Source organism: Phocoena sinus, chromosome 10, assembly GCF_008692025.1.
Source record: "Phocoena sinus isolate mPhoSin1 chromosome 10, mPhoSin1.pri, whole genome shotgun sequence".
Classification (NCBI taxonomy): domain Eukaryota; kingdom Metazoa; phylum Chordata; class Mammalia; order Artiodactyla; family Phocoenidae; genus Phocoena; species Phocoena sinus.
This window is the reverse complement of record NC_045772.1, coordinates 101,413,374-101,428,857: the sequence shown is the minus strand read 5'-3', so window position 1 is coordinate 101,428,857 and position 15,484 is coordinate 101,413,374. Positions and strand designations below refer to the sequence as shown.

Sequence of the window (15,484 nt, the reverse complement as noted above, 5' to 3'; positions counted from 1 at the left end):
AACAAATTCTAAGACCTTGAGACTTTATCCTCTGTTATCTTAACTTTGGAATCAGTTCAAGCAATTATTACAAAAGCAATTTGAAAGGTTAAAGTGTCCCCTGTGTAAATTTATTACTAAGGAAATGAAAGCCAAGTTATCTGCCCACAGATAATTGTGAGTTTATTTTTCTATTTCGAGATACTTGCTGGTATGTTGATAGCCTCAAACAGTCATTCTTAACCTTTTGGGGTCACAGATCCCTTTGAGAATCTGATAAGCCTCCTGCCTGCCTGCCCCCCTTCCCCACTCCCTCAAATATGTCTTGTGTTCCCACTGTGTGCCAGGCATTATTTTGGGGGGCCTATGCATTGTACCACCGCACCTCCAAAAAGTCTGTCTGCACATGTGCACACCATTTCACATACGATTTTAGGGTTTGTAGATTGAACTCCTGAAGCCCTCCTAGAGTCCAAAAATATCTTAAAAGTAATTGTATGGCTAAAAATACTTGACACTCTTACTAGACAGAATCTTAGTATTTGCAGGAATAACAACGGAGTGTCCTTCCGTTCAGGACCTGCCCAGGGAGACAAGATCCTTTAACTCCTTTAGATCACATGGGTGTGGGGTAGGAGACAAGGAATTTCACATTTCACTCCAATCAGAATAGGTGACCTGGGCCGGATCAGCAGGCTGGTTACCTGTGTGTGAGAGCAGCGGCTAGGGGCGGCCTTCAAGGACGCTCTACCACCTCAGTCTGTGCTTCTTAGAAAGAAGGAATTTTCAGATTATACTGTGGTCACTGAATCTGTGTCTGTAAGCCTCCATTGCCATTCTAACTGAAAAACTGACCTGTTTTCTACAAACCATTGCTCAGGAGCTGATGTGTTTTCATATGTGATAAAGGACTGCACATCTGCGGGGACATGAGTGATGACACCTGTCACTCTGACCTTAAACCCAGAATTGCTTTTTTGTTCTCTCATCGGTGTTCAGCTCATGCTGAAAGGAAGAGATCTAAACTCTAAAGGAGACTGTTTCTCTAAAGAACTGGCATTCTGGCAATTCAAGAAGGCTCTGAAAAGCCTCACGGAAAGCAGACTCTCGCTCTGGGTGTTTGGTTTTCTGTGTGTTGCGTTGTGATACCCGACAGCTCCTTGGAGCACACACACCATCCAGGCCCACAGTGCTGCCCTCACCCTGGCCGCCCAGACCACACGGCCTTCACACGTCATCCTTTAGGGTTAGCGGACTCACTGCAGATGGGACCTTCACACACATTTAACGGGGAAAAGCTGTCATCTCGGAACTTACGAAACTTAGCGATCTGGCATGCGTAGATGAGGAGGACCATGTGACAGCGTCACATGAGGTGGCGTGCAGACACGATGTGAGAGTGAAATTAAGGAGAGGTCACTTTTATTTTACTCTGAACCATAGAGACTTAACGTGCTCGACTACCGAGGAAACATCTGCATAGTGATGCCATTTGGATTCAGTGCACTTCATTTGTGGCTTGGAGACGACTGTATTCTATCATTTGCTTTTGAGAGCCCAGCTTGACGTGCTGGAAGTCTAAATCTTGGCAGAGAAAAACTGGATTCCCAACATTTTCTGAAATGCTTGACGAGGGAAGCATCTTTTAGTTTCCCTAACACAGTGCCCTGCGTGTGGCTACATGGAGGGTTCGTGTCTGTTCTCTTAGAGTCTGTTTTTTATGTTACTGATTTTTGTCCAGAAATCACTTAGTAGTTTCAAATAATCGATTTAAAACTATTGGGTTATTACTTCTTAACCCACAGAAAGACAAATTAGAACTTTTTCGTGTTCTTATGGGTTTTGGAGAAAGAAAACAATCTTAGGCAAGAACTGGCATTAGAATTACCCTCTATTCAGCCTTAGAGCTCTAAGTTCATAGTAGAACCAAACCACGATTCAACTATGTATGACAGAAAGGCCTTTGGGAAAAGTGGGGTCTGCTACTTCCACAATTATAGATTACGGTTGAAATGAAAAAAGTACAGAAACTCTGGCTCCCTTTCTCCCAATCACAAAGTAGCATTAGGGTCCCTTTTGCTAAACCACCGCCGTGTAAAATCTTAGAAATTTTTCAGTGATCGTGTATTTTTATAGTGAGTGTACGTCAGCGAAGCTATTCCTGTCATTGTAAACACTTGATTAAATAATCTGATTCAAATATGAGGAAGTCAGTTTTTCACTGGAGCGAGTTTTTGACCTATAGAAACACTCGGTTTTATGTTTACCTTAAACATATATTCCTCAGAAACTACAATTCTCTGAGACAAGACTTATTTTGCTATATTGAGATTCACTCCAGGTAACACATTTTCAGTGTGTTGCTGGAATAATTGACATTACATATCAGTCTTATGTTTTTAAGATAACTTAGGTCCTTGTATATGTAAGTTTCAGAGTACTATCATCAGACATGACTGGCATATGAATGTGTGTTTTCTGCCAGATCAAAGTACTGTTACAGAAAATGGGAACATCAGTGCCACGCAGCGCTGGACCGATAGAGCATACAGTCCTAGGGAGCTGGTGACAAAATCCCATCAACATAACTTATGCCTAAGATTATCACATGTTTGAAGAAAAATAAACTCTGAGTGAGATCAGGAGAATAAAAGGGATGATGTGAGGAAACCCTGTGCTGTGAGCCGCGGGTAAGTTGTAGTCGGTCCCTGGGGAGGACCTAGCACATCTAGACTGCGACGTTTAGTTAAGCCAGAACAGTGGCAACCATCGCGTAAGAGGGTACCAGATCTTGACGTCTTGGATCCCAGCTCAGCTCGGCAAATACCTGTTGAATGTGTCACATGCTGGTCATTATGCATTCAAGTCCCGCCCTCCAGGAGCTCAGGTCTAGTGGGGGAGCAGTTCGGCAAACACTTAATTATGACATACGCTGTGTTTTGGGTTTTTTTTTAAGTCCAAGGATGTGTGAAAAACTATGGGAGCAAAGAAACACTTGAGACTGTTTCCCCCTAGAGGAGTCTTGAAGGACAAGGACTCAGGGCGGGAAGACACCTTAGGAGCCCACGCTTGTTATTTGACTCCTGGGAGATTTGGGGATTAACCAGCAAGATATGGACAAATGAAAATATAAGTTTAAATGGCCAACAAAACAGAATCAGTTGTTCCTTTTTTTTTTTTTTTTTTTGCGGTACGCGGGCCTCTCACCGCTGTGGCCTCTCCCGTTGCGGAGCACAGGCTCCAGACGCGCAGGCTCAGCGGCCATGGCTCACGGGCCCAGCCACTCCGCAGCACGTGGGATCTTCCCGGACCCTGGCACGAACCCGTGTCCCCTGCAACGGCGTTGTTCCTATTTATTTTTATTATTACCTGCGACTTTTTCTGCTTCCTAAATTTTTAAATGTTTATTCGCTCTGTTAAATCTCCTAGACTAAAGCAACATTCCCCTGAAATAAATAAAATTAGGGAGTTAGTATATAATGGAGAAGATCCCACGTGACCTTTCATGAACCTGAGGGCAGTAGCAGACTTTAAGATTTCCATTTTGGGAGGATAAAGTCTCTGTGGAGACTTGAAAGGTCTAGTGACATAACATGCATTTGTTAGAAATGAAATCTGTTTTGAAAGATAAATCCATCTTTTTCTTTGGAGATAATAAATCCTCATTTATAGTTGGAGATTAATATTAATTTGATACAAATTAGTGCAATGCTCTAGTACAGAGACTGCTTCTGTTGTCATTGTTTATGGCATTAACTTTGTAAGGAAGTTAATTTATTTAGCAAGAGGGAGGCTGTTCTTACTTCACAGTATTTGTTTAGGTTTTCCGCTGTTTCCCCCAAAATGTTCACGAGTATTAGTCACACATAAAAGAGAAGCTGCTTCCCATCTGCTGTGAACCTTCCAGTATTTGGAGATCATGGGACCACTGATTTGTGAGGTGCAGTTAAACTATGTCACATGAAAAGAACCAGAGCAGGGGCCAAAGATAACAGTGCTATGTAGACTCTCGGGGGCCAGCGAAGGTTTTGTTTTACAAGATCGTGTCCGTGTTTGGTCAGTGAAGCTGAGGCCGAAGGTGAATGAAAGAACGTTACTTTAAAGGCATTAAAGAACATGCCGGAGGAATGCATTTTTAGTGCAAAGCGTTCCGAACGGGGTAGAAGTACCGGGTCAGCCCAGAGCAAACAAATGCAGCCTGTTTCCCTCCCAGCTGTGGATGCCGAAGCTGGCCTCGCATCCCCTGCCCTCAGATACCGCGCTTCTCGCATGCCCTTCCTCCTTCCTCCCTCCCTCCCTTCCATCCTTCCTTGGGACCTTTTGAGAGCTCACATGAACCTTAGGTTAAGCAAGATGGACTCGCATCTCTTATAACCAAGCCTACAAATCATTCAGACCTGAAAATTGTTTTCATACTTTATGTATTTCGTTTGTAAGGCTGAGGGAGGGGCGTGTTTTATGGAAACAGATTGAACCAGGAAACATGACTGTGGCCATGAGAGAGAGACCACCCTCCTCACTAGTGAAGAAAGTGTTTGAACCCCACACCTGCGCCCAACCTCCAGCTCTGACATTTCATGCCTTTCACTTTCTAATCGCTTAACTATCTTGCGATCTTTCGGTAGGACAGTAGCTGTGTGTGTGTGCTCACAACCAAATGCCAGTCACCTGGCACCATCCGTGGGGTTGAGCTACAAAAACCAGGACGGGGTCAACGGTACAAGGAATTCTGTATCCGAGCAAAGTCTCAGAAACAAGTGTCTGCACCAAACACATGATCAGGTGTTCTTGGCCCTTCCACTGGGATTATTATTCCACTCATTCGAGAAAGACTTCGTGAAAAGAACGGGGTCTGAAGGAATTTGGAGATTTTTAGCTTATCCTTAAGTGCCCAGAAGAGGTTTGTGTAATTTACACTGCCAGGTTTCCATGGCTTTCCTAGTGAAAAGAGAAAACTTAAATGCCTTCTTTGCTGCCTACTGACTAAAAAAAATATATTTCCTATCCTTCTGAGAGAAATTACTGAGATTATTTTTAAAGAGGGTGAGGGCGGGGTGGGTTGGGGAGCGGGGAGGAGAACATTACCGAGTCAGACGCCCTTATCCTGCCTACGTAACTTCAGCTACACAGTTATGTCTTATCTGCTTGCTAACTATATGGCGATAGGCCTTGTATTTTAAAGTTGCACAAATAGTAGCATGAGTATCGTTAAAAGATTGCAAGCCGGGGCTTCCCTCGTGGCGCAGTGGTTAAGAATCCGCCTGCCAATGCAGGGGACACGGGTTCGATCCCTGGTCCGGGAATATCACACATGCTGCGGAGCAACTAAGCCCGTGTGCCACAAGTACTGAGCCTGTGCTCTAGAGCCCGCGAGCCATGACTACTGCACCCGTGTGCTGCAACTACTGAAGCCTGCACACGTAGAGTCCGTGTTCTGCAACAAGGGAAGCCACCGCAATGAGAAGCCCGCGCACCTCAACGAAGAGTAGTCCCCGCTCGCCACAACTAGAGAAAGCCTGTGCACAGCAACGAAGACCCAACGCAGCCAAAAGTAAATAAATAAAATAAATAATTAAAAAAAAAATTATAGTAATAAAAAAAAAAGATTGCAAGCCACCTTCATGATTTGGAGTTGAAAGTTATTTGAAGTCAAATATGGAACAAATGACAAATGTCTTAAAAGAAGAGATTTATAGAAATATTTGTTAAAACATAAACTAGAGAGGTAAATCCCCAGAGAGCTTCCAGAATGAACTCACGCACCATGCTAACGAGAGTCAGAGGTTTCCCAATGAAGGTGCATCAAGGACATTTGCCGTTCCCTCTGTGACCCTCTCAACTAGCCTCTTAAAATCTGATCAACTTTGGATTTTGCTGCTAGAGACATTAAAAAAGCAGAAACTGTTTGTATCAAATACCATCAGCTTGCTCTCTCTCGTGTCTGTGGTACCTACAATATTCAGACATGAAATCTAACATGGAAATTTCCTTTCCTTATCTTTCTTGCAGAATTAAGAGGAAAATAGAAGATGTTAATAGATGGTGCTTTAACAGATATGATCAGGCGATGGTACATTTCCTGTTGCCTCAAACATTGCTTTTTTCAACCCCAGATCTCCAAAGCATGACGTAAACCAGGACAGGGCAATTTTAGGCAGAATTTCACAGCTCTGCTATTGGAGTCCTGTGTTCATCAACAGGAAGAAGACCGCCCCCAAACGTGTTCTTAGCGTGGGGAGTCTCATGTGGGCCTCATTAGGCGGTTCAGGGTCTTCCTAGTCTCTGCTCCACTGTGGGGTTTCTTACCTCCAAGAGTGATGTAGGAACAGCTGAGCTGAGCCTCACACACCACAGTGCCCTTAAAGCCCACCTGGACTTCGGCGGGGCGGCTGGGCAGCGGCCGGTACCCAGGCGTGGTGGGTGGGAGGAAGGCTCGCAGCATGGTGGGTCCCGGAGCACTCAGAGCACCTCTGCTGGTCCCGTCTTGGCGCCCCGCGAGGCTGTGCCTCGTGTCAGGTGACGGCGATCACTCCAAGTTTGAGAAGGCCGGAACCACACCACCTTCCCCGGTCCTTTTCAACCTGGCCGTCTTCTTTCTTCCCTGCAGCGCCTGCTGCCCACCCAGGCCGGCCTCGCCCCGTGGCCGCCCAGGAGAACTGGGGGTGAGACGTGAGGGCTGTGTCCGCCCGTCGGCTCCTCACCTCCCTGACGGTGACAGGCTCTGGTTTGCATGGGCCACCACCAGCTGCTCCAGTGCCCCTCGCTCAGGACAGAAATAGGCTTGTCCCGGCTGGAAACGTGCGCCTGAGAGGCGGGAGCTGCGGTGGAATGTGGCTCTCTCTGTGAAACTATTTTAAGGAGAAGAAGTTAGGCCCAGTTCTACTCGTTATCTTGCTTTGCTCTCAGGAGCCAGGACTGTTGGTAAATCTGTTTCTCCTCCTTGACTATTTAAACTGTACATTCAAACTGCATATTAACTGGGGTGAAAAGAACTGTTTCAAAATGACCCCATTTTAATCTTAAAGTCACGCTGCTTTAGAGATAAATGGTCAGGTCCTAAGGAAATCTCCAGTGTCTCCGTGAGGCTTCAGACCCAGCCTTCCCTTCCTCCCCTTCAACATCTGAAAGATGTGTTCACAGCATCTTCCCCCTCCATCTGCATTTCAGTTTTCTCGTAGTAATAACATCGTCAAAACGCTCTTCTATTTCTATCAACAGTTTCCTTGGCATCCAGTCCTTATGAGAACCTAGTTCCTTATGTCAAATGCCACAAATGTGTAACATCCCCCAAAAATGGCACCCAAAATATTTCTACTTATATGTTCTACTGAAGAGACACAAATGGCTGTTCTTCCCCTGCTACTTCCCCTGGGCTTCGAATTTCTTAGTTGTGTGTTTCTCTCCCCTGTTACCTCTTTCCTGCTTTGATAGTTTTGGGAAGTTCCATCTCCAAGGAAAGGAAGTTTTCACTCTAACCAAAGAATAGAGCAGGATTCTGGTTTTGTAACGAGGATTAAAGCCTCCAAAACATACAACGTCTTCGGATATTTTAGTCGCTGAATGTCGGTGATCCGATCCACTCTCGCTCAGGGGAGCACAGAGCAGGTGGGTCGGCGTGTGGGAAGCTGTTGGGGCAGCTGGCGCTGGGGATTAGGGTTGATGGACCGCGAACGGCCTGGAATCAAGTTCTCAGAGACTCGCTTAATGATCTTGAGATGAAAGAATTTCTTTTTGATATTAAGGCTCTCAGCGCATAGGCTTTAGAACTCAGACGTTCTTTTTTCCAGAGTATCCATGTATCAAAGAGGAGTATGTGTGTGTGTTTCTAAGAGGACACAATGGTTCCATCAAGAAAAAGCTGCCCCACCCCCCACCCCCCCCCCCCCCCCCGCACACGCAGGTAAGATATAGATTCCTGGTGCACGAATCACACAAGAAGTTGACGCCATTGCCCCCTTTAGGCAAGTTGATGGTTCAAAGTTATAGGGTCCTTTTAAAGACATCTGCTTAACACAGCACTAAAGCGACATCTCCGGTACCCTTTGATTTCTGAATCTTGACTAACAAGAAGCAGAAACGCCCACCGAGTCATTGGTCAGGTGAGTGGGGGGAAAAGTTGTCAAAAGATCACAGCTGTTTTAATGGCCAAATTATATTCATATAATTAAATATTTTGTAAGTTTAAATTTTTAAAGTAATTTCTTTTAAAAATACGTTGGTTTTCATCGCCCTACCATAACGTGACAGCTATTTCAGTGACGTGTTTTTTAACATGTATATATAGTTAGTGTATTATTTATATGACTAAGGCCACCAGACCCTCAACTAGATATTTATAAATGTATTTTGGACCTGTTTAGCCTTTGCAATAAAAGTGACCTAGACAGGCACATAGTAAGGTATATCATTTGTTTGAAAATTGTTAAATGAATCAGTGGCAGCTCCGTTATACCACAGTGTTCTTTCACTACGAAATCATTCGGTCAGAGCTGCACCTCATCTTTCAACAGTTGTAAATATTACGTGCAGACACTTTGAAGTCAGAGACGGTTGACTGAGTTTTGTTTTTCCTGCACTGTGTCCTCACTTAGGGCTTTCAAAGCCGATCTTTCAGTTACTAACACCTTCCTGGGAGAAGGGGGAGGGACGGAGGCTTCCAGGCCTAATCTGTGCTTCAGGTTTCCCATACTTAACAAAGAAGACGGAGCGTGTGTGAGTGTGTGCCGGGCCTGCGGCGGCAGTGATGTTTCAGGGCTGGAGCTTAGAGTCGAGGCTCGTTTTCAGTCCGCTCATGCATTTAAGAAGCATCCGCCGCGTGCCTGTTGTGTTCAGGTGCTGTATTTTTAAGGACGACGTACTTCAGTGCGTGTCTGTGTGCACGCGTGCGCGTGTGTGCACATGTGTGTGTTCTCTGTGGGCCTAAAAAGCCCCAGTGCGAGGTGTTCAAGCTTGAACTCCAATGACTGGTTTCATTTATTCAAGAAGTATGTATTTCCCTCAAGATGGAGAGTGAATTTTTTTCCATTTTGTAGTTTTGAAGACGCTCATGGTTGGTTTGATGTGTTTTTTTCAGTGTCCATTTATGGAATTTGGTTTTACGACAAGGAAGAATGCCAAAGAATTGCAGAGCTTATGAAAAAGTAAGTGCTGCGGGCTGAGTATTTGTATTTTTAAGTGTACATAGCTACACCGTAATCTAAGCAGAGCGCGTCTCTGACAGCAGCCCTTCTCGCCGTGGTTAGGAACGCATTCACTATTACTTAATAAATGAAAAATAAACATACATGACAGTGTTTTACATTTCCACCAGGTAAGATTTACTATGTAGAAGGGTTCCCCTCATTTTTTCCTGCACGTGTGCAGAATCTATAATGTGAATTTTTCCAGATGGCAGTTCACCTTAATATTATCCTCCTTTGTAAATTAGCAGCTTTTCCCCTTGAAAAGGTATCAGTATATCTCAGTGAAGAGAACGTTCAGAGCCCTTCTAAAAGGCTGTCCCAGATCCTCTGGGGTGCCCACATCCTTCCTGCCCTGAAATCTGCCCGTGGGGCTCAGACCTCCCTCCCTTCTGACCCTGCGAGGGCTTCGGAGAGTCTGTATTTTCAGTTCCTTTGGGAGTATCTGAGCTAATACTGATTTAGTGATCAGTAGACAGCCCCTCTCTCTGTCTCTCTCTCGTTACTAGTCCCTTATTTCGTTAATCTCACGGGGCCTTGTGATTCACCCCCGTCTGCACTGGGGGAAACTGAAATGACTATGCCTGTCCCGCTCTCGCTGCCCTGAGGACCCCGAGAGGAGGCCCAGGTCAGCGCGCCGTCTCCTCTGGGATCCGTCAACCCCTTTCACGGGTTCTTGAGCCCCAGGCCTGCTCACTGGGACGCAGTTATTTCCCTGCACTTATGCAGACGGTTGAGAGCCTCAGAGGGAAATGAGTTTCCTGCACGTGCAGGGAACTGACCCACCCGACCCAGGACTGGACTCGGCCAAACACAGGGTCTGCCTGCCGCCAGCGCGGGTTCGACAGAGCAGCTCCGTCTGCAGAAGAACCATTTTTCAATTTTAAATCCCGGGTCAAGGAACTGGCTAAAGAGTGACCCCAGAATATGGAATGTGGGGGGACTGTTTATAAATAGATTGATTTCTGAGAAGCCCATTTTAAGTAACTGCAGGTGGGGATTAGGCTGTGTTCAAGCTGGCATTTACCACCATAACAGCGAGTTCCTAGAACACCCATGTTATTGTAAACTGTGCAGTGGTTGATGATAGCAGGATCTCATGCAGATTAAAAAACACCCTGTTGCCCAGCCAAGAGGCCACGTAAAGACTGTCAGATTCCCCGGTGATTCCTTCACAGCTGGGGCTGGGAACTGGTCGTTGGCGAGCAACAAGCCGCCGACGTGTGTGGATTCCCTGCCCGTCCTCACTTAGAACTGAACCTCTCACCGAGCCCTCAGGTCTCCTTCCCCGTAAACGTCGCGGCAATTATGAAGGAGCGTGGGCTGCGGTCAGAGCCCACGCAGCGGGCAGTGTTCCCCCCAGCCGCGCCGTAGCACGGAGGAGCGACCTGGCCTCCCTCTGTGTTGTTTTCAGGAAAGCAGAAGGCGCTGCTCACTGCTATGTTTTCGTACCTTCTCCTGGGGTGGAACCTTCACTGTGTTTCTAAACCACAGGATTCGAGGGGCTGGAATCAGCCGCGCTTTGCCTTCAAGGCCCTTTGGAACCAGGGGCAGACGCCCGATTTGCCGTGCGGTTTGCCCAGGGCTTGAGAACCCTAAATTGGGTTTCCTCAGCAACACACAAGTCCTTTCTACTGCTCTCAGTGAGGAGCTGACCAACGTTTTCTGAGAAAGACCAGTAGTGAATACTTTCGGCCTTGCAAGGCCGACCGGTCTCCATCCCAGCTGCTCAGCCCTGCCCTGGCTGTGTGACAAGCTGCCACAGGCCATGCGTCATTAACTTTCTGTACAAAACAGGCCCGGGCGGGGGTGGCCCTCCCCACTCTGGAGGTGTCCGTGTGGTCGGTGTCCTCGGGACCTCAGCTCCCATTTTTCTTCTTTCAGTTCCAGCAGTCTTACTTCTAACGTGATTATAACAAGATAAAAACAACTGGGTGAGAACTGGATGGTTTCCAAAACCGGTTGTGTTGAGCTGGCTTTTCTGGTGTGGATTTCCCTTCCTTTTTTCTAGCCTCACTCAGTATGAACAGTTGAAAGCACACCACGGAGCGGGGGCGGCAGTGGGAGCGTCCCCTGTGGGCCTCGGCTCGGGAGAGCGCAAGGAGGTGGACATCTTACGGATGCTCACCAAGGCCAGAGACGAGTACACGAAGGTGAGTCTTGTCTCCCTGCGATGCGTACGTAAACTCCACGGTGGGGACCTGCGCCCTGAGACGGACTTGGTGCCGTTCCTCCCGTCGAACAAAAGTGCAGGAGAAATACGATCTTTATCGGCTTTTAGTAGGCTGAACACTGTTTGCTTTTAAGTGGATTCAAAGGCAGCCCGGGAGATCAGTAACCTGCGTATATACAAATAGCCTCCAATAAGAAGACCCCATTGACAGTAACAACAAATTAATATAAAATTCTTCGGGATAAAATTAACAAGAAATGAGCACAGCCTGTGTGGAATAATCATGGCTATCCTTGGTGGTACTAGGGCACTAGCAGTAGGAAGGACATCCTACTTCCGCTGAAAATCGGCGGTCGGTGGAAAGAGTTAAGCATTTATCCTGCCTGGTCAGGGGCACTGGATAATCCAGGTTGATGCGGGAAAGGCCTTCTCCACCACAGAGCTCCAGCTGTTAAATGTGGACGGAATGACAGAGCCTAAAGTCCTGGTGGAGTAACTGAGTCAGGCACGGACCATCAGTAACGTTCGTGCTGTGAGAAAGGCGGACGGAAACCTGACCACGGGCGGCTCGGGCGGCCGCGCACAGCGGCCGAACGTCAAGTACGCGGCACGCCTGGAAGTGCTCCTGCCGGAAGAGATGACCCTGTACCTAAGTCTTGAGCGCTAACAGAGAATGACAGGGGCGGGGAACAGGGCAGGTAGAAAGCAAGTTAAATGACACCAGGAAGCAGTCAGAAAGGCCGTGTGCGGCGTGGGTTCCTCGGGGACAGCCTGCCAGGCTTCTGCCCATGCCCTGGAGGCGGGGCCAGAGGCCACACTACCGGAGACAGACACCCCCGCGGGCGTCTCTGGGCGAGTCCCGAAGGTGGTCAGCGCTGCCCGCCCGAGGGCTTGTTGAACAAACGTGAACAAAGCGCGGTTTCGCCCGCCCGCCCTGTCACGGCCCCGACCCAGTTGCTTTCTCCCCAGCCTCGGCCAGTAACAGCAAGGTCTGGATCCGCTTTTTATTTTGTTTGATTCTTCAACAGCCGTGAAAAAACGTCCCAGCGACTTAGTTATACTTTCCTAACTGTACTATGTCAGGCACAGCGAAGATTCATCTTAAAGGCGCCATTTTTGCCCTCGAGGAACTTAGGTTCTGCGACGACGGCAATAACAGTGGCCAGTATAGATAAGAAATGCAAACGCTGAAGAAAAATTATTTTCTATCTTCTCCCTCCCTCCTCCCAACACACAGGCACAGACGCAAACACACATACCGTATTGTTTCTATTTTATGATGTTTTGACTTGTTGAAAGTCTAGCTGGGGAGAGACTGTCCCTCCCCAACCAGCCAATTCTCCGAGATACCAGAGGCCTAGCCAGGAGGGTGCCTGTGACCCGGAGACCCAGCCCTGTCTGCCCGCCTACCCCGGGGCGAGAGTCCTCCGCCCTCGTCGTATCAGGACCACTCCTGTCATCTGGAGCCCCCGAAATGATTCAAACACGCCCGTCCTAAAGTGCAGAGACCCCGGCAAAGGCTGCAGCCTTAGCTCTGCCCTCGCTCCTGCTTCCCGCCCGCCCGTCACGAGGCACCCTCTGCAACAGGGGGCCCTGCGGGGCTGCTGAGCCTGTCTCCAGGCCCGGCGGTGGGAGCGGGTGATGCACCGCTCCCTGAGCCTCTGAACGCAGAGCTCACGCACACTCAGAAGTACCGGTGCCATCACTGCGTACTGTACCCACGACTCGCAGTGTTTCTCTATTCTGTTTGCCTTTCAGAGTCTACATCTCCTTCGAGGCCCAGGAAAAATGCCACTTCTTACGTGGAGTTTCCCCAGATGTCTTCATTCAGATTGATTGTCCCTTCCACTGCACTCACCAGTGTCTCACCCTTTAGAATGTATTTTGTCTTCCTCACCTGTTACACTCACAGCAGCCCCTCCCGCTGCACATGAACTTGTTGAGGTCGAAACAACGTTCTATCCGGTTGTGACAGTGTTGACATGGAGGGAAGACAGAGGTCTAATCTGTGTGCAGACTCTGCTTTTCTATAAGTTCAAACACACGTCATATGCGTAACGTTCACTGCTCCAGCCGTGCGATAAATAACAGAAGAAGCTCTTCCTTCTGCCATCACGGGCCAGGTGACGCCACACCACGTCCAGAAGCGCCTGCACGGTCCTGTGAGCCCTGGTCCACATCCTTCTCGGTTTCTCACCGCCCAGAGTGTAAACCCCGGGCCCCTCTGAGTGCCCTGCCACGCGGTCTTGGGTGACCCTTCCAGCCTCCCTGCCTTGGGCTCCCGCTGCCCCTGCAGACGCTGGGAACTCCTCCCAAACAGAGTGACAGTGTTGCTTCCTGAAAGTGCCTTCCCGCCTCTCCGCAGGCTGGCCCTCTCCTCCCTTACGTACCTGGCGACAGGTGACGTCTCTGAAGGCCTACTTCCCGTGTTCCTTGTCCCTCGTGTGGCTTCTGATCTGCCCACCGGGTGTATTTGCCCCCGAGGAGTCCCCTTGTGCGAGGAAGCCCTGCTTTATCCCTGCCTTATGCTGTGTCATCTGCTCTCCCAACACATACGGACACGCCAGACAGTGTGGGGAACAGGAGTGGGCCGGGCCCCGGGTGCAGGAAAGGGACATGGAAACGCAGACTTTCCTCAGGAGTCTTGCCGCGAGGAAGTGGATTTCCTGCTAGCGGAGGTTTTCAAGAAGAGACAGAATGGTGAATACCAGGCACGTTACAGAAGGACCTCACTGGTCTGGATGCGTGTTAACCTGAATGACCTCTGAGGGCCTCTCCAACTCTAAACCGTGTAAATGTGTGAAAATCCCAAAAAGTAAGAGGAGGAAGCATTTGGAGCTGGAGGAAGGTGATACGGATAAAGTGAAGCCTGGTGACACAACTTTTTACGCAAAGTTAATAAAGTAATTTAAAAACCTTGTTTTGGCCGGTACTTTATGTTTTCTCCCCGAAGAAACAACTTCCTGTGGATCTGCTGTGAAGTAGCAGTGCTGTGACTTGGAGCTTCCTCCTCCCGGTTAGGCTCGGGGCTGGGGTGCAGGTGAGCGGGGGCAGCAGCCGGGCCAGAGCGGTCCTGGGCCACGGGGCTACGTGCTGAGCCTTCAGAAGTGGACTGTTTTGAAGAATACGTGTATCCACGTGTAACTGAATCACTGCGTACACCTAAAGCTAACGCAACATTGCAAGTCAACGATACTGCAGAAAGAAAAAGAAAAGAAAAGAATAAGTGGGATGTTTTGTATTTAAGATGATTTTGTGTTCTGTGGCCTAAGGCAAGAATGAATAGTTGTCCTCTGGCTATGGTTCTGACTTACGAAATTAAAGAAATTACTGTGTCTTTTGATGTTCACTGAGAAAATTCAAGCCTATAAGAAAGAAAACAAAACTACCCATAATCCTGCCACTCAAAGATGTCTGCTTTTAGCACTTCTAGTGTATTTTCCCGCCGACTCTTCTCCTCTCGTGGACACGTGTGTTTGTGTGATAACACGGGCTCATGTGACGTTGTTGTTAAGGCCTCGGGTACTCTCAAGAACCCATTATACTTTCTCCAACCCTGCATGTTCTTCCAAGTAGCTTAAAGTGTTTGGGTCGAGAGAGGCATAGAAACTTAGACAAGTGGAAAACGAGCTGCAGAGATCAGTGGTGTCTCGTTCTGGGCACTTTCTACGTGACAGCGAAGCCTCATTGGTAGGTCGCCCGTCCTAGTGACACGGAAAGCAGCTTCCGGCCATCTTCCTCGGGGGTAGCTGTCTGCGGCCCACACGAGCGCGTCCACAGTGAAGCAGTCTGCAACCCAGGGTCCCTGCACACAGGCAGGGCCACTCGCGGAAGTGAGCCAAGCGGCCACTTTCTCGGTAAAGGCTTTTCACGCCAACATTTTATCAGTGACTGTACGAGGCTACACTCTTGTCTTGCGTTGGTGATCCACATCTTAGAATCCAGGCCAGTGGGTCCTGCAGCCGTCATTCACCTAAGAATTAGAAATGATATTTTATGACTCGTAAAGTGATTTCACGTGCCATTCAATACTAGTGCCAAATATACAAAGTACTGGCAGAAAATAATTAGTCCTTTGTGCAGTTAACTTTACAAGCCTAAGTGAGCGTGGTAGTAAACGGCCCCAGGCGCCTACATCCTTGAGTAGAAAATA

At 48.1% G+C, this 15,484-nt stretch overlaps 1 protein-coding gene across 3 annotated transcripts in view; it reads left to right on the top strand.

Annotated features, from left to right (window-relative positions):
• Positions 1-15,484, top strand: part of DCP1B (decapping mRNA 1B) — a 50,087-nt gene that overhangs the window by 26,739 nt on the left and 7,864 nt on the right. For all 3 annotated transcript variants that reach the window (XM_032645893.1, XM_032645894.1, XM_032645895.1), the window contains exons 4-5: positions 9,053-9,119; positions 11,170-11,311. In XM_032645893.1, the coding sequence (XP_032501784.1) occupies positions 9,053-9,119; positions 11,170-11,311 (209 nt within the window). The remainder of the gene's footprint in view (positions 1-9,052; positions 9,120-11,169; positions 11,312-15,484) is intronic.